This window comes from Protopterus annectens, chromosome 10.part0, assembly GCF_019279795.1.
Source record: "Protopterus annectens isolate FY-2018-M chromosome 10.part0, PAN1.0, whole genome shotgun sequence".
NCBI lineage: Eukaryota > Metazoa > Chordata > Ceratodontiformes > Protopteridae > Protopterus > Protopterus annectens.
Window position 1 is genome coordinate 153,068,287 of NC_056744.1, and position 23,662 is coordinate 153,091,948.

A 23,662-nucleotide genomic window follows, 5' to 3' on the forward strand; every position below is an offset into this window, starting at 1 on the left:
CTACTGCAACAGTGATTAAAGTATTGACTATAGTACAGTTGTAAGTAAACTTGCCATAACAGTATAATGGATGTTGTAATAGATTTCATGTCTCATTAACAGCCCCTCCTTCAAACCCCCTTACTTTTTTGTTTTAAATTGCCAGAGTATGGATGTGTATATAATTTACTGTAGAGTTAGTTTCCTGGCATTATTTTTTCGGGGCTCTTGCTTGCCATTTTTCTCGGAAAAGGGCTCTGAATCTTTTGCATTGTCTTTAAATTGGATATCTTTTTCAAGTCCAAAGTAGTTTGTAGAGTGTGGAAGTTGCACCCTTAAGCTTTGAAAGTTGGCCAGTCACTGTGCAAATCCCAGTTATCTTAGGCTATTGCAGCAGTCCTATATTAATATGTAGTGTTAGTTTACTTGCACAACAGTACTTTTTCAAACGGTTTGTATTCAGCAGATTTATCAGTAAATACTTGTTAAGCAGTGGTAAATGAAAGTACGTGGTAGTGGTCTTTTGTACATTGAGAGATTTATAATTGCATGTATGTTTAAAAAATAATTTATTTATTTATTTTTTTTGTGTGTGCATATTCTTATTTTGGGAGTGTCATCAAAGCAGTTTGATCGGAAAGTGTCAGCAACTTCCCAACCAGTCAGACACTACTGCTCATCCCTAGTAAAAGGAGAAAAAACATTTTTACACTTTTTTTAGTGAAATTAACACCCCCCCCCCCCCCATCCACACACAGAGTCTTTCCTGCCAGAATCAACACCCTGTACTTCAAATGTAGCATCACTCAGAATTTAAAAACTCACCTCAAACTAGCTGTTCAGAAGATGCCACCAGATGTGATCCTAAGTTGAAGACTTAAACTCAAATGACAAAAGGCTAGAAAAAAATGTAAGAAGCTTTAACTAGATATTCAAAAATCTGAGATTGATGTGAAGCAAAGGCTGGTTGAATATGAGGCTGCTCTAGAAGAGATGTTTCAAAAAATGGTATGCTTAGGGGACAGAGCATATAGGGGAAAATCTGAGATTTTCTGCTCTAGCAGAGAAAATAGAAGTAGCAGACTGTATTAATTTTAGAAAGGCACCAGTAAGCAACTGGACTGGTATTCCACAGCTGGAGTTAATTGAAAGGGCATACCATCTGTATGCTCAAAGTAGGGCAATTAGAAAGCAAGCCCAGACCTGTGTTATTAAAGATGCAAACTTACTAGCAGAAAGAGTTGATCCTGAAAAAAACTGTCGCAGAAGGATGAAGTACTAAAAGTGGAAGACAGTAGAGCATTGTTGGAAAGGATTACTCTCTGTACACCAGGCAGAAGAGGAATAAATTTATTCCGGTAATCAAAGAATGTCAAGAGGCAGGTGTGAGATTAAAGATGCTATATCCAGCTGTATTCTGAATATATTTCCTTGAGTATCAGTCATTCTTTGATGCAGAGCAGGCTAAAAAGGAGGTGCTAAATTTTGTCCCAACAAAATATGAGCCATCTTGCAGAAGGGGGACTCTGCTTCTCATTCTTCTGATAATAAAGCACACAGAGGAAAATGTTTGAGAGAGAAGCACAAGTTAACCAGAAGATTTGGGAGCAGAGTGAAATTGAACCAGAATCTGGAGTTGGAAGATGGAGATGAACAGGGAGAAGACCAAGAACATGGAAATTGGTGAATAAATATGTGTGAGACTGGAAAACCTCAATCGCATTTGTGAAATATGGGTGTATAAGCATAAGTGGAAAGAGTCAGCCTTTGTAGATTTTGTTAACATTTCCTGGAACTGAAAGGTGCTTGCCTCACTTCATGTCATCAATGTTTGGAAGGAATCTGAGGGGACTAGGAAGGAAAAAAGGTAGCTGTAAGTAGAGCAGTTTTTTCTTAACAGTATGTGAAACATTTTGCAATATAAATTGAATATTTTATAATAAAGTATTTTTAGTTGCTGTATGTAATAACTTCTAAGTAAACTGATGCTTTTCCCCCCATTCACTTCTCTCCTCTTTTGGTATTGAGAAATGAAGGCATTGCAGTGCAAAAAGAGAAAAGCTAGACAAAAGCATGTTTAAATTAATAGGCTGTAATCTTGATTTGTTGAGGCGGGTGTAAAAGTACACCTATTATATGTAGAGTTCATGTTTTCTCTTACTTCAGCATAGATGAATGTCTGAATTTAAGACCCTTGGCTTAGTCTAATAAATTTTAAGTGGGAGCAAGTAAATATGAGAGCACCTTTAGCAATAAATATGTCGGCTTGTCTTTCAGGTTGCAAAAGAGGACTTCCATGTATGCATCTTCTGTTACAGAGGCAGTCTGGTAATAGGGCAATACAAACACTGGTTTCTTTGCTGTTGAAACATTGATTTCTGAAAGTATGCCAGTAGTTTTTACATCTTGGGGGGGGGTAATTTATTTTTGTTTTTATTTTTTTGTTTCAAAGACACTAGCTAGTTTAACTAGAAGCACAGGCAATAACATGTCTTAGAATGGATAACCTCAGTTTCAAGTTAACCAGGTCCTGTTATCAGCTGCCTTTTTGGGACAAATGTTCCAATTAGAAGTGTTAAACTTTATTGTTTGAATATATGCATAGTTATGCATGTCTGTATTAAGTTAATAGGTTATGGGGGTGTTCTGTGGTGTGTTTGGTTTCTTGTTTAAGTGGTTTTATTAGATCAATGTTTGTTTGTCTTTTCGGCTTTTCCCGGTTAGGGGTCGCCACAGCGGAACTCCGGGCCGCTAATGATTGGCAGTAGATGTTTTATGGTGCCGAGTTGCCAGCCCGACACCCAACGTCAGCAAAGGCACGCCCATTCACGCATGTCTTTCGGAGGCCAATCGACTGCGGGGAGGACATGCAGACTCAACGCAAAAGGCACTCCAACAACTTGTAAAATGTGACTTAAGTTCCGGTGTTTGATTTAAAAAAAAAAAAAAAAAATGTATAAAGGATTAACCTGCCAAAAGTTAATGGATGTATTCATCACAAAAGCTAGAATTGGACATTTTTAAAAACCTTCCATGCATAATAGGTGGGAATGTTGACTTCTTAACATAATGACAACTCTTTCCATATTATCTTGGCATATTAATGGTACAGACAAAAAGAAAAGAATACTTTCATTTTATTTAAAAAAAAAAAAAAAAAAGCAGACTGCAAGTAGCAGTGCAACGGGAGACGCATTTGGAAAGAACCAAACATGTGACTATGGTAAAGAGAGGATTTCAGGATGGATGTACTATAGAAGAGGAATACTTACATTAATTGCCAGAGGATCTCCAGTAGTGCAAGAAAAGGGGGAAAAGATGCTACAAATGTGCCATTATTAAGGGGCTACTGGCAAGTGATAAGGATTACACAGGGATGTATTTATATTCCACCTAAAACTGCTGTTTTGGAGTTTAAAAAAATTGTGGAAGAAATAATCTCCTTTCAGCAGGGAATATTGCCTATAGCTGGGGAATGGAATTTGAGTTGCAGTAATGAGAATGTATGTGGTGGCCTAGATGGGAAAAAACAAGAGGGTAGATTCTGAAGAAATTTATGCAAATATTTGGTATGAAAGACATGAATTCAGTAGCAGGAGCTCTGATAGAATTTCCATATTCCCCAAGGTTCAGTAACTGGGCTAGACTTGATAGAAATCATATTTCACAGAACATGTCCACAATTGAGAACTTTTGAGACGCATACAGTAAGATCAAGTGCCAGTAATTACCAAGATTAAAAATGCAGGGTAACAAAGACAAGACACTAACGCTTCATTATCTACCTGTTAAAAAGATGGAATTTAAGGAATGTGTAGTGGTTGTTATTTGGGAGTTAATAGGGAAGATAGTACTCCTAAAGTTATAGCTAGTGAGTGGGATAAAATGAAAGTGGAGTTTAAAAAATAGGGTAGAAATAAGAGATCCGATTAAGAAGTTATTAGTTAGAAGGATTTAAAAGTCAAGTATTACAAAATAAGAAGAATTTCACAAAACAAGATAAGGCACAATTTCAGATTGCTAAAGAGAAAATAAGGGAGTACTTGGATAGTTTGCATGAGTTTAGAAAGATTGCACTTAAGCAGCTGTTTTTTTTTTTTTTTTTGTTAACTCCAGAACACAAAATAAATTTGGAACAGTGAATTAAGCAACAGAAAGAAAGGGTTGTTGCCAAATTAAAGGAACCTATAACCAGATACGAGAGATCCTGCAGAGGAATTGAAGATATTTCAGAACATTTTATGACCCTTGTATAAACCAGAGAAGTGAGAAAATTGAGGAAAAGCACAAATGGAAAGGTTTATGGAAGACTTAAATATGCGAAGATTAGAGTTAGATGAGGCAGTTAAGACAGGAGGAGGTGAGATTAAAAATGATGTATATAACCAGTCTACAGGAAAGTCTCCAGGAACAGATGGTATTTTGGTGGATGTTTGGAGGTTAGGAGGGAAGAAAGTGATGAAGATCTGGAAGGTTTTGTTTACAGTATTTTTAAGAGGGCGGCACCAACATAATTGACAAAAGCTGTGTTTGTTGTAATACCTAAAGATGGTAAAGACCCATCTGATCCAGCTTCATATAGGTTCATCTCGATTCTAAACCGTGGTTATAAAGTGTTTGTCCTATAACAGCTAAAAAATGACAAAAGTAATCCCAAAATTGATAGAGATGGACCAGTGTGGTTTTGTGAGGGCGAGGCAAACATTTGACAACAGTAATAGAACAATGATGATCCAGAGGGAAGCAGAATGTAAGAAAATACTGCTGCTATTGATGGGTCTTGAAGAGAAAGCATTTGACAAGAGTAAGCTGAGGTTTTAAGAGTAGGACAATAATTATGAAGGATGTATGAGGGATTTGGAGACTATAAAGTTAAAGCGGGGGGGGGGTCCTCTCTGATAAGTTGGGTCTGAATAGAGGAACCTGACAGGTGTCCACTTTACCCATTGTTTGTGTTATATTTAGAACCACTGGTAAAGAAAATAAGGGACTCAAATTAAAAGATATAATTTGTTCAAGAAACATTGGTGTTATTTGCAGGTGGTATTTTGTACCTGATGGAACCAGAAAAGGACACCTCAGTGATGTGGAGTATTCTGAGAAGGTCCGTTTTTTTTTTTTTTTCCGGGATATAAAATTAATGAAGATAAAAGCAGAGGCTGTAGGTTTAAACTATGTACCCACACACAAACTGGCCCAGCAGTACCAGTGTTTATGAGGGACAAAATTAAAATGAAGTGTTTAGGAGTATGGATTAAAAAGGATTTAGTTATGGCAGCTAAGGATATGTGGGAAGAGACTAAACAAAACTTAATACAAAAGTTGTAAAACTGAAAGCTCTTGCCTATCGATATTGATAGCAAGGTACAAGCAGTAAAAAAGTTTTTAATCCCTTTAGTTTTATACACAGGTCAGGCTTATTTTTATTAACCAGTAGAGAAGTTGTGGACAGTAATAAAGAGTTGAAGGATTTTATTTGGGAGGGGAAGAGGGCAAGAGTCAAGTGGGATAAGTTGGCCCTCCCAGTAGAAAAAGGTGGTTTAGAATTACGTGATTTGAAGGGATATTTCAGAGCTACTTGGTTAAGTGTCTTGTACATAACACTGAGAAAGCTAAAGGTCAAAGTGGAAAAGGGATGATGATGCGGGGGGGGGGTAATTAAAGAGATGAGGCAAGAAAGGGATTTTGGATGCAGATTCTTAAGCAAGAATGACATACAGAATATTAGAGTACTTGGTACTTGCGTATTATCGCAACCAGATTCTGAGATGGAGAAGTGGCTCAGTTCCAACCCTTTCACGTATTCATATATGTTCTATATAGTTCGACAAGGTTTTGAAAAGAAGTTCACATACAGATGTGATAAATTAACTTGCTTTTCCCAGAAAAGTGAACCAGGACCACCTATCATACGTTTCAAGTCTCCGTGGTTTTGAATGTTATTAGTGGTCTTCAGAGAATGCATGCTGATACAGAATAGGTTGATCTGAAGTAGGAGATTCATTTGTCTGCAACCTGTGGGTTATGGATCCGATATCGGATCCGAACCGGCATGGTTTACCAGCTATGGATCCAAGCTCTCAGCTCCTCCCCTCACCCATAATGCCCTGCTCTACCCTCATGACCTCAGATCTAGTTTGCCGCGCATGGTGACCAGATTGTTTTTCCAGCTCTCCAGCTAAGTGACAGTTTTCTGTATTTAAATTGCAAAATTTAAGTCTTTTTTTGATATTTTTGTGTGAAAGTGTAGGTTTTCCCTTATATATATTTACTTTTAGAGGTTAATCTAAAATTTTTATATCCCTCCCCTCGCTGGTAGCGTAGTGTGTGTTGGGCCTGTGAGTGTTTTGTTTTTCTGTTTGTTACTTTTCCTTAGTTTAGTAACTTTAATTTTAAGCTTGGGATGTCTGAGCAGCCCAAGGCTATTTCTCAAAATGCTCGAGTGTGGCCATAAGCTTTCCCCAGCTGATGGCCACACTCGGTGTTAATGCCTGGGGTTGAACACCTCACATCTGGATGTTCCATTTGTGCAGGGTTCAACCCCAGGGCATTGAAGGAGCGGAGGTCCAAGCTTGTTTTGGCGGGCCTTTCGCCGACTCGGCTCCGACCTCCGCCTTCGGGAGTAACTGCACTCCACGGTTATTCCTCCCGGCTCCCCTCCTCCTCCTCCTGGGACTCAACCTCCCGCCCAGGTTCGGAGGAGAGGCTAGGAAAAGGGACCGGAGGGAGAAGCACCATAAGCGGCGGGCCGAGACCTCTGTTTTGGCCCCGCCAGCCAAGCGGGCTTCTCCCCCGGCTCCATTATTGGCTGGATCTCCCCCTTCTCGGCTCCAGTCTCGAGTGTGCTTTTCACCGGGACCTGAGGAGGAGGAGACCCGATCTCCGTCGAGGCTATCGAGGAGGCATTCAAGGCCTACCTCGGCCTCGTCGAGATCAACGCACAGCCTATCGATGCTGATCTGGACCGGATGATGAGAAGGTTCATCCAGGCCCAGATGCAGATGGAGTGCTCTTGCCTCCTCCTCTGGGGAGCTCGACCCCTTTTCAAGCCGATTGCTCCTTCTCCGACCCGCTACCGGTTCGAGCAGTTGGAGCCGAGCAGCCGAGCCGGGGTGGGTCAGATCCGATAGTACTTGTTACTTCGGATCAGACCCTGCCCTAGAGTGCATCGATCCGACCTCTCGGAGCCTGGATCCGAGCCTCGGATCTGGGGGGATCAGTGCTCCCGGGCGCCTGTGTCGGAGCGCACTGTCCTTCGGATCAGAGCTGGCGCCGCGGCTCGATCCACTCTTCGGATCCGAGGGAGCGATTGTCAGATCCTTTGGTCGAGGTCGCTCCTTCGCATTTGATGTAGTGGAGAGGGCCCTGTTGAGGGTCTCGGACCCCGCACTTGTTTCGCTCCGTCCCGCTCCCTCTGCACTGGGTCAGGCTTCCACCATCCGCCCTTGGGACAGCCCGCCTGTGCCCCAAGCTGCTCCATTGGAACAGGTTGCTGCTTGCGAGAGTCCTCTGACTGCCCCCGGAGGATGTTCCCCGCAGCATACGTGCAAAAGGAGGCACATTGACTCCCCAAGTCTCTCACGGAAGACACGGATTTGGAGGAAGGGAAGGCTCCCCACGGTCACCCCGAGGATGTCTCATTTGGAGACATCATGGAAATGCTCCGTATAAGGGTGGTCTGCCCCAAGTCTTCCTCGGATGAGTCCATGTTCTTGGAGGCATTTGAAGCGGGCCGTCTACCTCTTGGGTGTCCTCCTGCCGACCCCTGGTGGACCTCATTACCAACAGGGCGTGGAAGGAACCGGACACCGTGGAGCCAATCCCTAAGAGGCCAGACAGAATCCTCAGCCCACCGCCTGACCGTGCCCATTGGAGTAAGGGGCCTCCGTAGATGCCATGTTGACGGCGGCCACCAAGAGGGAACTGGCTCAGGAGAGTCCTCTGTCCATCCCGAGCAAGGAGTCTCGGATGATGGACCGCTTGGGAAAACGGATGTTTAGTTCAGCGACCTTCTCGTGAGGGCACTGAACTACCTGGTACGTTATTAGGATGCAGCGATCTTATTAAAGAATACGCTGCATCTCCCCAGAGTCCATGTCGGAGGAGGACAAAGTGCTGCACTCCACCCGCATGGCCACTCTTAGATCAGTTACCAATACCTCTATGCGGCTACTCTCCCATGCTACGGAAGGCGCCAGAGCTGCAGGCAGGTCTAGTCACTAGACGCCAGGCCTGGCTCCGTCATTGCGATTTCAGAGCCCTTCAAAGCGTCTTTGCGAACGCCTTTGATGGTTCTGCCTTCTTTGGCAAAACCGTCGACACTTTGACCCAGAGCGAGAAGGACGGGAAGACGCTGTCTGCCGGAATCCACTTCTCTGCACCCCAGAGGCCTTATTCTAGGAACCAAAAGGGTCAGAAGAAGATGTGGTTCGAAGTCGCAGCAATCTCAGCCTGCTCCGGACAACCAGTCCTTCCGTGGCAGAGGAGGACAGGGAGGACGCCCCTAGAGGCAGAGGGGCTCCCAGGAACTTCGGGTCCAGAGAACCTTTCTCTGAACGGCGCCAGCAGCCCTGAGGGGTTGCCCGCTGCTCCACTCTGGAGGCAGTCGGGGACGTTGAGCACCTAGCGGCATGGGAGTCCATAACATCAGACCGCTGGGTTCTCCAGATAATATCCAGAGGATACCACATCCCATTTTGTCACACACCAAAATTGAAGTCCTTCCGGACGCCCCACCCGGTCAAAGGGAGGCTTTGGCAGAAATTGGCCATCTGCTAAAGAAAAGAGCCATCCAGCCCGCCCCCCCAGACCAGATCGGATCAGGACTCTACTCCAGGTCCTGTTTAGTGCCAAAAAGACGGGGATCTAAGGCCAATTTTAGACCTTTCTCTCTTGAACCTGGCAGTTCCCAAGGAGAAGTTCAATGGTCACTCTACAGTCTATTCTCCCCTTCTGGGAGAAAATCACTGGATGTGCTCCATAGACCTAAAGGATGCGTACTACCACATTCTGATGGACAGACGCCCAGGAGGTTTCTCCGCCTCGCTAGGAGCCAGTCACTACCAATGGTCCTTCCCTTTGGTCTCACCACAGCCCCCAGGGTGTTCACCAAAGTACTAGCAGTGGTAGCGGCCCACCCGGGGCTTCAGGGGTGCAGGTCTTTCCCTACCTAGACGACTGGCTCCGCCCAACAAGGCATCTACTACTATTGGCGAGACTCCTTTCTCCATCTTGCTCCCAGTCTGGGCATAACTATAAATACAAAAAAATCCAACCTAGCACCCTCACAGTTAATAGATTTTATAGGGGCCAGGTTAGACACAAGGAGTTTAAAAGCCTTCCTCACTGTGGACAGAGTTCAAAATCTGCAGCTGCAGGTGCGGGCCATTCTCCACACAAATCAAGTTCCGGCGGAGTTGGTCCTGAGGGCTCTAGGGTCCATGGCGTCTGCTATAGCACTTCTTCCTCGCCAGACTACATATGCGCATCCTCCAGTGGACTCTTTTAGTACAGTGGTCTTACCTTGCTCTTCCTATGCATCATCCCATTGCGATCAGCAAGGCTTGCAAGCGGTCCCTCCTGTGGTGGCTTCACTCCCCAGATCTCCACAGAGGCCCATTTTGTGCTTCTCCTCGCCACGGTGACCACGGACGCCTCCCGCCTCGGGTGGGGGGGGGCATTTTGCAGGCCGGACCGTCCAAGGCACGTGGAACGATTCAGAGACCTCACTGCATACCAACGTCCTAGAGATGAGAGCGGTGCTCTTAGTGTTGCTAGCACTTCAAGACTTTCTTCCCTTGGGAACAATTGCGATTCAATCGGACAACATGTCGGTTGTCTGGTATATCAACAAGCAGGGAGGAACCAGGTCTTACCCTCTTTGTCGAGAAGCCATGAGGGTTTGGGAATGGGCAATCTCCACCAACCGCTTTCTCATAGCAACGCACATTCCGGGTCGGTCCAACATCCTGGCGGACAAACTCAGTCGCACCATCCTAACCCCTTATGAGTGGTCTCTCAATTCTCAAGTAGCGGAACGCATATTCGCACGGTGGGGAACTCCTCCTTGCGATCTTTTTGCCTCTCCCTCGAACACCAAGTGCGACAGTTTTTTCGCTCTGATTCCTCCTCCTGGAGGCTCTCCAAGAGACTCTCTGGTGCATGCTTGGCCACCTGGTCTTCTGTATGCTTATCCCTCCTTGCCTCTGATGCTCCAGGTTCTTCAGAAAGCGTCTCGGGTGGGTTGCAGAATGATTCTCATTGCTCCGTTTTGGCCTCGACAGATCTGGTTCCCCTTCCTAAGGTCTCACTCTGTGAATCCTCCTTGGATTCTAGATCCAATCCCGGATCTGATAACTCATCCATCCTGCCTGTCTCCTCCGAACCTGGACAACCTGAAGCTGACCGCTTGGCTGCTCCAGTTCCACTCTTGATCAGGACTCCCGGTATCTCGTCCCCTGTTAAGGCTATCCTGGTGGCAGCTCATAAACCTTCCACTAGGAAAATCTACCGTAGCAAGTGGAAACGGTTCTCTTTGTGGGCGGAGCGGCAAGGCCTGAATCCATTCACTGCTCCTCTCCCTTTGGTGCTTGATTTCTTAACCAATCTTTTTAACGATGGTGCGTGCTAGCAGTTCCACGGTCAAAGTACAACTGGCAGCAATTTCACATTATCACATTGGTCATGACTCTAATCCACTCATGTCAGCCAAGTTGTGTAAAATTTTCCTTAAAGGTACATGTTAAGTTGTCTATCTCGCCTTCATTCTTGCTGGATGGGTTCGGAGCCGACCTCGGCTCGCCACTCTAAAAGCTCGAGAGTTGGTTCCACCGGCTCGAGGCTCCCCTTATATCCCACAATGCTAGGCGAGAGTTACCTCAGATCTCGTTTGCCGCTACAGCTTCGAGGTTGGTTGCTTCTACCGGTTCCTGGTGAGTGTTACTTTTTACTTGTAAAAGTTACTCTTTAAACCCCTTTTTTAGTTAAATTTCTTTCTTAGTTAGTATAGATTACAAAACTTTATCCCCGACCCTAAATTTTTCCGTTTCTTTAAAGAACCTTTGGTTCTTCCTTTTGGCCCTTAGGCCTTCCCTTTCCTAGTGGAGTGTTTGTGTTTCTTGTAGTTTACTTTAATTTTAGTGTACTTTAAATTCTAGTATAACTACTAAAATTATTATTTTTTCCTGACAGGGTATAACTTGTGTGTTTGAGTGTGTGTTTGTGTACACCTGTCAGTCAGGAAATGTCTAAAGAAGCAAAGGTCTCGATTCAAGAAGTGTGATGCGTGCTGTCAGAAAATGTCTCTGACAGACGCCACACTTCTTGTGTCTATTGTCTGGGGCCTTTGCACCTGCAGGACTCCTGTGCTGTGTGCCATGGCTTCAGCCCCAGGGTCCTGCAGGAAAGAAAGAACAAATTAATTCTTAGAGGCTTACTGAAGCCAGAGGATTCCCTGTCAGTTTCAACAGGGAAGCCCTCTAAGGCATCGAGGTCTTGCTCCGGCTTCTGAGCCGAGACCTCAGGTTGCTCAACCTTTGCCTTTATCGGCTCCGGCTGGAGCCGATAAGTCTCAGTCCACAGTTTCTGTGGCTCCCTCGCCGGAGCCGAGGTTATTGACGTTCCGTGTCGGCTCCGACCAGACCTTCGGAGCCGACAACTAGAAAGAGGTCTAGGTCACCATCTCTTGGCTCCGTTCATTCGGCTCCAGGATCTCCCCTGCTGTCTGAACGGAGCCAAAGGTCTCATTCCTCTAGGTCATCGAGGCTGTCCGATCATGACCTTCAGAGGGTAGTGAGTCGACTACTTAAGTCCGAGGCACTAGCCCAGATGCTTCAGAGCCCGACTCATCAGTCGGTGCCTGCCCCGTCCATCAACTTTTTCCTCCTTCGACTCTTTTGAGTTCGAGCCGGGTCGTCGGAACCGAGACTGTGATTACCGGAGCCGAGACAATTGTCTTCGGCTCCGTCCGGTTTTCTTCTTTGGAAGAATCTCGGCCCCGGACTTCCCTCGTCGGCTCCGAGGGGTGAGTGGCATCGGACCCTTGTCCGACCCCTCTCCCTCTCGGGCTTTGGCTAGTGAGTTCGGCTCCGACATCGCCTCGAGCCATCACTGTCGGTGCCGAGGGGTTCTTAGCTCCTCGAGCGGGGACCTCTGGCTCTGCCTGACAGGGGTGCATTCGAGGTCATGCGGAGTGTGTTAGAGCCTGGCTCTACTCCACAGTCGGCTCCGTCCCCCTCCCTCTATGCTGCCTCAGGGTAAGTCGACTCACTCCCTCATCCCGGACCGCAGAGAGCCAGCTCCTCAAGAGCCCCTGTGGGATTTCATCCTCTTCCGAGGCCTCTCCTGATTTGGCAGAAGAGCCCCTCGGAAGAGGAAGTGCAAGAGGAAACACATTGACTCACCTGAGTCTATCACGTCAGACACAGATCTGGATGATTCTGAGGGTTCCCCGTTCCCCTTCTGAAGATGTCTCATTTGCAGACATTCTGGAGATCCTGAAACAGGGGAAATTGGCCTGCCCTCAACCCTTCGGAGGACGAATCTGTGTATCTTGAGGCGTTTGGCTCTCGTCCTTCCACCTCCTGGGTGTCCCCCTTGACCCCCTCATGCAGGTGGTTGCTAAGAAGGCATGGACGGCTCCTGATTCAGTGGACCCCACTCCCAGGAGACCCTCTAAGTTCATCACAGCTCCATCAGACAAGCAATTTTTATCAAAAGGAGTTTCTGTGGATGCTATGGTGGTAGCTGCTGCCACAAAGAAGGAACTGGCTGATCCTTCAGTGCCTGTCCATCCACCTAACAAGGAATCTAGGTCCATGGATAGGTACGGGAAGCGGATGTTCTCAGCGACATTTACCATGCGTTCGCTGAACTACCTGTGCCATTTCACTCGTCTTCAAAGGGACTTGATCAAGGAAGCGAGTGAAATGTTAAAGGATCCTACAGCTGCGGGTTTCCAAGAAAAAATGAACACGCAGCTGGCTACCCTTAATTCCATATCCAACTCCTCCATGCCCTCTCTTATGCGGCCGATGGAGCGAGCAGAGCCAAGAGGGACAGGTGTAGCCTTACGTAGGCACGCCTGGATGCGGCTATGCAATTTATGGACCCTTTCAAGCCGTCTTTGACGAACTCCCTTTTGATGGATCATCTCTTTGGTCCTCAAGTGAAAGACACCCTGACTAGGTGCGAGACTGATGGCAAGACCCTTTCTGCCGCCGGAGTCCGTTTTCGACTCCTTCTAGGCCTTACCCCAAAGGCCAGAAGGGTGGGAAGATGTGGTTCCGTAAACAATCTCAAGGGACTTCGCCTGACGACAGAGTCATTTTCCTGCCAAAGGCAGAGGTGGGAATAACAATGGTAGACGCCCTAGGGGCAGGGGGTCCAGAACCAGGGCAATCGGGAAGCCTTTCCTGACAAGCCCTTTCAGCATCCCTGAGGTGTTGCCCGACTGCCCATCTTCGGAGGCAGTCGGGGAAGATTGTCACTGTACCCAGAAGCCTGGCTATCCCTGACTCAAGACAAATGGGTACAGTCCATCATTTCGAAGGCTATTCTATCCCCTTTCTTCGTTTCCAAATCAATCAAAAATCCCTTCCAGATGTTCCACCCGCTCAGAGGGATATAGCAGCTTTGGAAATTTCAAAGCTGCTTGCAAAAGAGCAATTCAGTCAGTGCCAGCAGACCAACAAGGATCCGGAATCTACTCAAGGTTCTTTTTAGTTCCAAAGAAAACAGGGGACTGGAGACCGATTTTGGATCTCAGTGTCTTGAACAAATCAGTCAAGAAAACAAGATTTCGGATGGTCACGCTGCAATCCATTCTTCCCCTTTTGGGCAAAGGAAACTGGATGTGCTCTATAGACCTTCGGGATGCGTGCTATCACATAAAATGAACAGACGCTCCAGAAGATTCCTCCGCTTCAGGCTGGGAACCAGTCATTTTCAGTTCAGGGCCCTGCCCTTTGGTCTCACCACTGCCCCGGTGTTTACCAAATGCATGGCAGTGGTAGCTTCTCACCTGAGACGACAAGGATTCCAGGTGTTTCCATATTTGGACGACTGGCTTCTCACAGCTCCCACCAAGCATCTCCTTCTGTTGGCCAGAGATTATACTTTTCGCTTTGTCAAAAACTGGGTATTTCAATAAACTGCGAAAAGTCTGTTTTGTCGCCTTGTCGTACTATTACCTACATAGGCAAATTTAGATACTATAAACATGTCTGCAAGGCTAACGAACCAAAGGATATCAGACATTCACAAATTGGTGTCACTTCTTCTCAACAACAACAGAGTCAAAGCCAGGTTAGTTCTAAAGGTGTTGGGAATCATGGCAGCGCCATACCTCTCCTTCCATTGGCCAGATACCACATGCGGATCCTTCAGTGGATGCTTTTACTCAATGGTCATACCAGGAACTTCCAATGTCTCACACCATTATGATCACGCGTGCAAAAGCATCTCATGTGGTGGATGTCTTCCCCAGCTCCTGTCGGGAAGACCATTTGTTCCACCTCCTCCGGTTGCTACTCTGACAACGGATGCCTCCCTGATCGGGTGGGGGCATTATCAGGGCAGGACAGTCCAGGGCACATGGCAACCAAACGAATGCCACTTGCACATAAATGTTCTGGAGATGAGAGCAGTGCTTTTAGCGTTGCAAGCCCTTCAAGACTCTCTTCCCTTGGGAACGATTGCAATCCAGACAGACAATATGTCTGTAGTGTGGTACATCAACAAACAAGGCGGAACCAGATCATACCACCTGTGTCGAGAAGCACTCAGACTGTGGCAATGGACGATTTCTTCTCAGCGTTTTCTGATAGCAACGCACATCCCCGGGAAGTCCAATCACATTGCGGACAAGTTGAGCAGAGCTATACTCATGCCTCACGAGTGGTCTCTGAAAGACTCTGTAGTGAGAGAAATCTTTCTCAAGTGGGGTCAGCCTTGCTGCGATCTTTTTGCTACTCCCCAAAACAGCAAGTGCAGAGAATATTTCACTCTATTCCCTTTACCAGGCCAACCCAGCAGGGACGCTCTAGTCCAAGTTTGGCCCCGGGACTTCTGTATGCATTTCCTCCTTTCCCACTGATCTCTCAAGTAATACAGAAAGCTATCGCTCAGAAGGCCTCATTGATCCTCATTGCTCCTTACTGGCCTCGACAAGTGTGGTTCCCCTTTCTACATCAATTTCTTTTGGGCGACCGTGGAATCTGGACCTAGTTCCAGATCTTTTGATCCACCAGTCGGGTCAGTTTCATCGCCCTCCCTCTCTGAACCTCACTGCTTGGTTCCTCCAATTCCAACCGTAGCCAGGCTTCCTCAATTATCTCACTCTGTTAGAGATATATTGATAGCTTCCCATAAATCTTCCACTCGAAAGATTTATTTGAGTAAGTGGAAACGCTTCACATATTGGGCACAAGGAAAGGACATAGATCCTTTCACCGCTTCCATCCAACTAGTCCTTGATTTTTTAGCTGAACTCTTCCATGCAGGTTCATCTCCATCTACTCTTAAGATTCAATTGGCAGCTATTTCTAACTTTCATGTGGGTATTTCTGAATCTGCCTTAATGTCCCACAAACTTTGCAAAGCCTTTTTGAAAGGAGTTTTTCTTCTCAGACCTCCTATAAGAAATCCTCCTTCTCCTTGGGACCTAAATTTAGTTCTTGCTTCTTTGATTCTCTCCCCACTCGACCCTGCCGCTTCATGTTCCTTGAAATTGTTATCATGGAAAACTCTCTTTCTGGTGGCTATTAGATCAGGCAGAAGAGTTTCAGAACTCCAAGCACTCAGTTGTCGTCCTCCTTACGTTTTGTTCCATAAGGACAGAGTGTCCTGCGAACTAATCCGTCTTTTTTGCCTAAGGTGGTTTCAACATCAAATCTAAACCAAAGCATTGACCTACCTGTCTTTTTTCCAGAGTATTCCAATAGGTCTGAACAAAAGTTACACTGCCTGGATGTTCATCGTCAATTAAGGTACTACTTGGATAGAACAAAACAATTCAGAAAATCTGATCAGCTGTTTGTCTCCTATGGGAAAAGCAGAAAGGGACTTTCAGTTTCAAAGGTATCATTATCCAGATGGCTAACATCTTTGATTTCCCTGGTATATGAAATTAGACAACAAAAATTGCCTAATAAACCTAAAGCCCATTCCACCAGAGCTTTGGCTACTTCTTTAGCCTTCCAAGACAGACTGCCTATTGACACCATTTGTGCAGCGGCTACTTGGGCTACTCCTCACACTTTTATTTCTCATTATAAGTTGGATTTAGCTTCTAGGCATAGAGCTAACTTTGGTTCCACTGTTCTCAGGAGTCTGTTCCGTTAGGCCACCCGGGACAAGGTGCTAGGACGCTGTCCCATCCAGCAAGAATGAAGGCGAGATAGACAACTTAACATATAGAAGTTATGTTCTTACCATAACGTTCCATGTTAGTTGTCTTCTTCGCCTTCTTCTTAGGCCCCACCCTCCTTCCCCTGGCCTGGACAGACCTAGAGGAGTTGTGATCATGACCTCTCTTTCTACCACCTCTTTCTTAGTCATATGCTATTTTTGCATATTTCTTGGTTCAGGATGTAGGTCACCCTTCTTTCCTCCTGTTGTTAGAGGTGGACTCTGTTTTACAGTTATACTGTTACTGTTATAAGCTGGGGTTAGCTTACAAACGAGATCTGAGGTAACTCTCCTAGCATTGTGGGATATAAGGGAGCCTCGAGCGGTGGAACCAACTCTCGAGCTTTTAGAGTGGCCAGTCGGAGCCGAGGTCGGCTCCGAACCCATCCAGCAAGAAGAAGGCGAGAAGAAGACAACTAACATGGAATGTTATGGTAAGAACATAACTTCTATTTTCCTTCTCAGGCCCCCTGTAAAACAAGCGGTTCCTCCCTGGGACCTTTCTTTAGTTCTCCAGGCTTTGACCGCTCCCTTGAACCTGCGGCTACGGTAGATCTCAAATTCTTGTCGTTCAAGACTGCCTTTTTAGTAGCCATTACTTCGGCCAAGAGAGTTTCAGAGCTCCAAGCATTATCAGCTAAACCTCCTTACTTGGTCTTTCATCCGGACTGTTTACCTCAGGACCAACCCGTCCTTTCTTCCTAAAGTAGCTTCTGAAGCAAACATTAATCAGTCTATTAACCTCCCTGTTTTCTTCCCTAAATATGAAAACAAAGGTGAATATAAGCTTCACTCCTTAGATGTTCACAGGCAACTTAGATTTTATCTAAACAGGACCTGGTCATAGGCAATCCGACCAGTTGTTCATTTCCTTTGCTAAATTTAATTTGGGCAAGCCAATCTCTAAAGTCTCTGTCTCGTTGGATTTCACAATGTATCTTGTTGGCTTATCAAGCTTCAGGAAGGCCACCGGAGAGTGTACACGCTCATTCAACCCGGTCAGTTTCTACCTCGGCAGCCTTTAAGGCTAGGATTCCTCTAGATGATATTTGTGCAGCAGCCACATGGGCTTCATCTCATACTTTTATTTCCCACTATAAGTTGGATCTTGCATCTAGGGTAGAGCATCATTTGGCTCGGTGCTCGAATATCCTTCCATGATGGCCGCCCAAGATTCAGGTAGCTGGGGACTCTGTCCCACAGGTTGCAGACAAATGAATCTCCTACTTCAGATTTAGAAGTTATGTACTCACCATAACGTTCCATCTGAGTAGGTGTATTAATTTGTCTGCAACCATCCCGCCCTCCTATCCCCCTGGCCTTTCAGTTTCCTGCATATGGTGTGTTACCCTTTTCAGGGTGTTTTCTTGCTATTGGCAAACTCGATCTGAGGTCATGAGGGTAGAGCAGGGCATTATGGGTGAGGGGAGGAGCTGAGAGCTTGGATCCATAGCTGGTAAACCATGCCGGTTCGGATCTGATATCGGATCCATAACCCACAGGTTGCAGACAAATGAATACACCTACTCAGATGGAACGTTATGGTGAGTACATAACTTCTAATTTGGTTCACTTTAAATAATCGTCCCTTGATTTTGAGTGCAGATACATAACCGAAACCCCTGGAGCTACGCCACCCCCTTTTCAGGAACTGACCCTCTGGTATTTTTCTGCCATGCACAATGCATTCAGCAGAACCGTTCGAGCTGTGGGTCCCCATGGAAATGCCACCGGACATCCGTACAAGAAGCAGTGTAACGAGATGCTATTTCACTGCTTTCCTTTTAATATTTGTAGTGGAATGTGCAATATATATGTTTAATATACATTTGAATGTATTTGGACCAGAAAATGTAATGTTTGTCATAAAACTGGGTTGTGAAGACACAGTTGGAAGTTGGTTGCAATAATACATAAGTACCGAATACTTTCTGCTACTTTATGAATATAAGAACTAAACTAACATGGGAATGGAGAAAGGAAATTCTTCTGATAGGGATGACTGCAGTTAGGGATACAGAGAAAAACAAGAGGGGACTGGCGCTTCCTGGAGAAAGCTGGCAAAGGAACCAAGGTATTGTAAACAAATAACTAGAGAAGAAAAAGTAAAGAAGACCTTTGGATTGCAGGCTTGGGGTTGCCTTCCCTATCTGGAATTATCAGAATATAGGGAAAGGGATAGGAGAATCCTAAATGAAAGACCTCTACTGGTTGAGTTTCTCTCTTCTTTTTCTAGATTCAATTAATTAGGAGGGCATATAAAATGTTACACAATAACTACAGGAATCAATCCGAAGAAGTCAAAGATTGGGAAGACCGATTTAGATGTGCGGTTCACAAATGAACAAGGGGGAGGACATATGGCTCCCAAATATTCAACAAAGTCTAAAGATGTAGGATTTTTTTTGCCAGGAAGTGTTGGAATATATACTTTTATATCCCAGGTAGACTCCAAAGAAATTTTCCTCAAGATGGCAAATGGAGGTGTAATGGGTGAAGAAACAAGTACCTGGGAGCATGTTTTGGGAGTATAATGCATCAGCAGATTTTAAAAATTCCCCTAAAGAGTACTGTCAGGATTGACTGGGTGAGAAATGAGGGTAACTAAGGAAATTTTATTTTTTTGAGCTGGGATGCAGAATCTGAATTGCCTGGACACAGTTGTTGTGTCTTTCGGCTTATCCCGGTCAGGGGTCTCCACAGCGGAACTCCGGTCCGCTAATGTTTGGTAGTGGATTTTTACGTGCCGAGTTACCAGCCCTGACGCACAACCTTCAACAAAGGCACACCCATTCACGCATGCCTCCACACAGAAGATGGTCTAGCTGAGAATCGAACACGACAACGCTACCGCAGCACCACTACCGTGGGTTATTTTAATTCTGGTGGCTGCCAAAGAAGCAATTACTAGGAAATTAGTATCAAAATCTAAACCAACTAACTGTACTTGTAATAAATATTGTAGGAGAGAAAAGAGTGGTAAAGGGTAAGAGTAAATTGCATAGAAAGAAAATGGAAATTGTGGGAATACATGTAGAAAAATGTTTTTGAGATGGAATGAGGTGTAAGAGAAGGCAGAAATTGAATTCCTGTTATGTTGCTTAGATAATACATACATATATTGTTAGATATTCTAGAATGTTTGTTAATCTGAGCTTAATACGGTTTGATTACTTAGTTGTCTGTCACAAGTGATAATTCAATAAAGGTGTTTAAATGTCTGTTGTATTCTCTACTTTGAATGTAAAACATTTAAGTATCCACTATTGATGAAGAAGCATTATAGTGTGTATCTTTTTGTAAGCCTGCATGATGGCAATACATATGCAAGTAGTTTCCAAATTGATTTGTACTACAGTACACTCTTAGTTAACTGGAACTCAAGCAGCCAGCAAATATCGAAGAAATTCAGTACAATTTTCATGCGGTGCACCCTCCCGCGCAAAAACGTACCTTCCGTTTTTTTAGAGTTTGAGTTCTAAAAATCAAGATAGGAATTCCCTTTCTCCCCAACCTGAGAACAAGCCAAACCAAACAAATACTATAGGGTACAGTAGTAGTCAGGCCTATTTTTAATAGCAACTCTCAGGCAACCAGAACAATCCCCATTGGTGCCGGTTAACTGAGAGCTTACTGTATATTTTGTATTTAAAGCTTTGTGGTAGGAAAACTATTTTGACAGTAAAACTCCCTGCTTAAAATTTACTTATTCACAGATGTCCAGTTGTGCAAGAACTGAAATGTCCAACAGATTGAGCATTTAGAGGGAAATAGGAAACTAATAAGTCTGGGAGGCCCTCTGACTGTGGTGTCAAGGCTCGCAACATCTCTGGCCAGGTAGTTATTTAAGCAGTAACCCATGGATGGGTGTGTAATGCTGGATTTACCCATGGTTGGTGTGGTTTGGTCACAAGGGTGAAGCCCGAGTGACCAAACAAAGGCAACCATGGGTAAATCCAGCATTGCCCACACCCAGCCGTGGGTTATTGCCAATAAACAATGACATTGTTTAAGAACAAAAATACTTACTTTTCTTAAATAATGTCATTCTATAATGACTCCGTGCTACCCTTCCGCAGGTATTCTGGGGCATTTCTGATGTACTGCACATGTGTAAGAGTCGTGTTCCCACGCTTCTGCAGTACATCAGTGCTGTGCAGAGGTAGCAATGGAGAAAGGAAGATCTCCGTTGCTTTTTTTTTTTTTTTTTTTTTAAGCTATCTTGCTATGTTAAACTCGTTTACCATAATGAGATTAAAGCAACGGGGATCTTCTTTTCTCTGTTGCTACCTCTGGACAAGAAAAAAAAATCGGGGGATATACTAACGGAAAATGTCCAGGCAACCGGACCTTTTTCCATTGGTATATTCTCGGATTTACAACGGGCACTCTGGTTGGGCTGGCTAAATCAGCTTGCTCGTTTTTGAATGTTTAGGGCCAGTCATTGTATAATTGCCTTTAATGCCTGTACTCTCTGGGATTGTCAGTTAGCATTTCAACAGGAATATATATGTTTTTTGAATATTCATAGGTAAATATTAGGCTCAGTCTGCAGACTATTACAAGGATATCCAGTAACCAGTGGTCAGACTTTGTATCTGAAAGGGAAAGACATTATTATGCCAGACATTTCCCCCAAAAGGCTTTGGACTTGTGTGAGTTTCTTGGCCATTCTGATGAAAAGTCTACATGTAGCACAGAGCTGAAAGCACTTGGTGAGTGCCTCCTGGCTTTGTTTCAGGTGTGGTATTGGTAAATGTGGACTTTCATTGTTTCAGTGAAATGATGTTGGTTTGTTTTTAGGACTACTTATGTTTAAAAAAAATATATATATTGACTTATCCTGGTAATTTTGTGTGTGTGTGGTGTGTGTGTAATGCAAATGCACTTGGAAATATTTACGAGTGACTTCTTCGGTCAGTCTAAATCGGACACCTCTGTACTTGTCTACAGCACCTTGTGTTGTGAGTTAAGTCTTGGCTCAGAAAATAATACTTTTTGTGATTGTACCACTGATACTTTCTTGCAGTGATCCTTGTGCTCACTGCATTATTCTCTCTGCAAGTATTATGAAAATGTTTGACTTGTATTTAAACTTAAGGAATGTGTATTTTTTGTAGTGTGTGTTTGTTTTTTTTTGTTTTTTTGGTGGGGCACTTCATGATGCCATACTTAACTGTATGTAGAGTACTCAAATACTCGAGCCTCTTTATTACAACATGAAGTTTAAGAGCTAAAGGTACAGTTAAACAGGTGTTAATCTAAGAGAAAATGTCATAGAAATTTTAGCCAAACTTTAAAGCAAGTGCTTGACTCCAATTATAAATGCTCCAAAGTGCATTTTTCTGATAGCTAATCATTTCACTTGATTCTTAACATCACTAGTCCAATGACAAACTTTCCTTTTTTTTTTTTTTTTTTTTTTTATTTAAACTAGGAAAACATGGCACTAAGTGGCACCAGCAGTGATGAAGAACGCAGCCTTCGTGAGTGTGAGCTGTATGTGCAGAGACATAACATCCAGCAACTTCTTAAGGACTGCATTGTCCAGTTGTGCACAGTTAGACCTGAGAGACCAATGGCATTTCTTAAAGAATATTTTGAAAGACTGGAGAAGGTAAATACTGAAAATTGTATGAAAGTCTGTAATTCTCAGTTGTTGTTGTCTTTCGGCTTTTCCCGGTTAAGGGTCACCACAGCGGAACTCCGGTCCGCTAATGATTGGCAGTAGATTTTCACAGTGCCGAGTTGCCAGCTCGACGCCCAACCTTCAACGAAGGCACGCCCATTCACGCATGTCTTTCGGAACGCTCTCAGTATTGTGTGGTATTGTAGATGCTGTTTAAACAGATGCTATTGGAATGCATAATTTTAGACATCTTGGCTGTTTTATTGATGCCATGAACTTTTGTCAGTTGTAGTACATGCACTGTCCCAGAAAAAGTTTTTGGGAGAGCTCATCATGTTGTCAACAGCGAGTGCAGTTAGGTATTCAGTATGTTTTGTGTGTCTGAAACCATCAGAACTGGGATATTTAATATCTTGTATTTTTCCAGCCTTTAGATGAAGACCTAGGTGGCACTGCTAAGTAATATATCAGTACTTTTACTTTTAGTGCAGCATATCAGTATTTTGAAGAGGCAGTACCGAACAGAGTTCTGCTCTTGCAAGAAAAATTGTTGCCTTAATGCTGTGTTACATTTTGCATACAGTATGAGTTGCTTTAATTTGAAAGCATTTTACACATTGTCTGAGGCAGGCTAGTGCCTTGACACAGATTTTCTGTACCTTACTCTCCAATGTAGCACAAAAGTACATGTGCTGTTTTTGTTGTATGTTTTGGTTCTCTAAATTTAGCCTAGTCATTTTAGATTTCTCAAAAGCCCGGTTAAACGGATGGATTGTGTTTACAACCTGAGTTAGTATACAACAGATAATCCCTGAAATATTTAGTGGAGAATGCTAGCTGCCATTTAAGGTCCAAACAAGCCCAGTAATGGCTAAATGCTGAGCTTAGGAGAATACAGACGAAAATCGTTACCGTTCATTGATAAGCCTGGATTGGATAACAGTAGGTAGTGGGAAAGCCAAGAGTTTATGGCGGCACTTGGTGGTTGTAAGTTAGAAATTCCTAATAGCAGGTAATATGCTAGTCGGTTGCAGCATACACATCACATACTCAACTGTGTCAGATTTGGAGGATCTTTATTCCTCATATCTTTTTGGATGTGGGATGAAACTGAAGCACCTGAAGAAAACCACCTGCACTAGGAGGACATAATGACTTCACAGAAGTTATCCTTGCCAAGAGCTGAACTGAAAGACCAAGTTGAATGGTGCAGCAGTGCCAGCTACTGCATCACTGCTCTGCCTGATAACTGTGACATGTTGCAACTGAAATCTTACTAGAATCTGTCACAAATTTGACTTTGTAAGGATTGTAGGCATCATGAAGCAGTTTCTGTGAGCCTTGATACTTTTGAAATTATGCAGATATGCCCCCCTCAGAAAAAAAAAGAGCAATGCAGTATTAGTGTGGTGGTGGTCTCTAAAGTTCTTGATTTTAGCACTGGATTTATGGTAACCGTCCAGCTACATTTCTTGGCTGCCTACAGCATAATCTGGCATTTAACTAGCTAGAGGTACTTTAATGTTGACAGACTTTAAGACCATAGCAGAATTTCCCCGAAGTCTTGTGTAACAAATTGGTTTGGAGGCATAATTAGATTAGCATTTGAGTCTCTTATAACCATATTTGGGACATTTGTTTGTGACA

General features: G+C 44.3%; 1 protein-coding gene across 1 annotated transcript in view; it reads left to right on the plus strand.

The window, feature by feature from the left end:
- Positions 1-23,662, plus strand: part of PRKAR1A (protein kinase cAMP-dependent type I regulatory subunit alpha) — a 1,144,729-nt gene that overhangs the window by 72,318 nt on the left and 1,048,749 nt on the right. The window contains exon 2 of the mRNA XM_044085123.1: positions 21,824-22,003. Coding sequence (XP_043941058.1) covers positions 21,830-22,003 — 174 coding nt within the window. The 5' untranslated portion in view covers positions 21,824-21,829. The remainder of the gene's footprint in view (positions 1-21,823; positions 22,004-23,662) is intronic.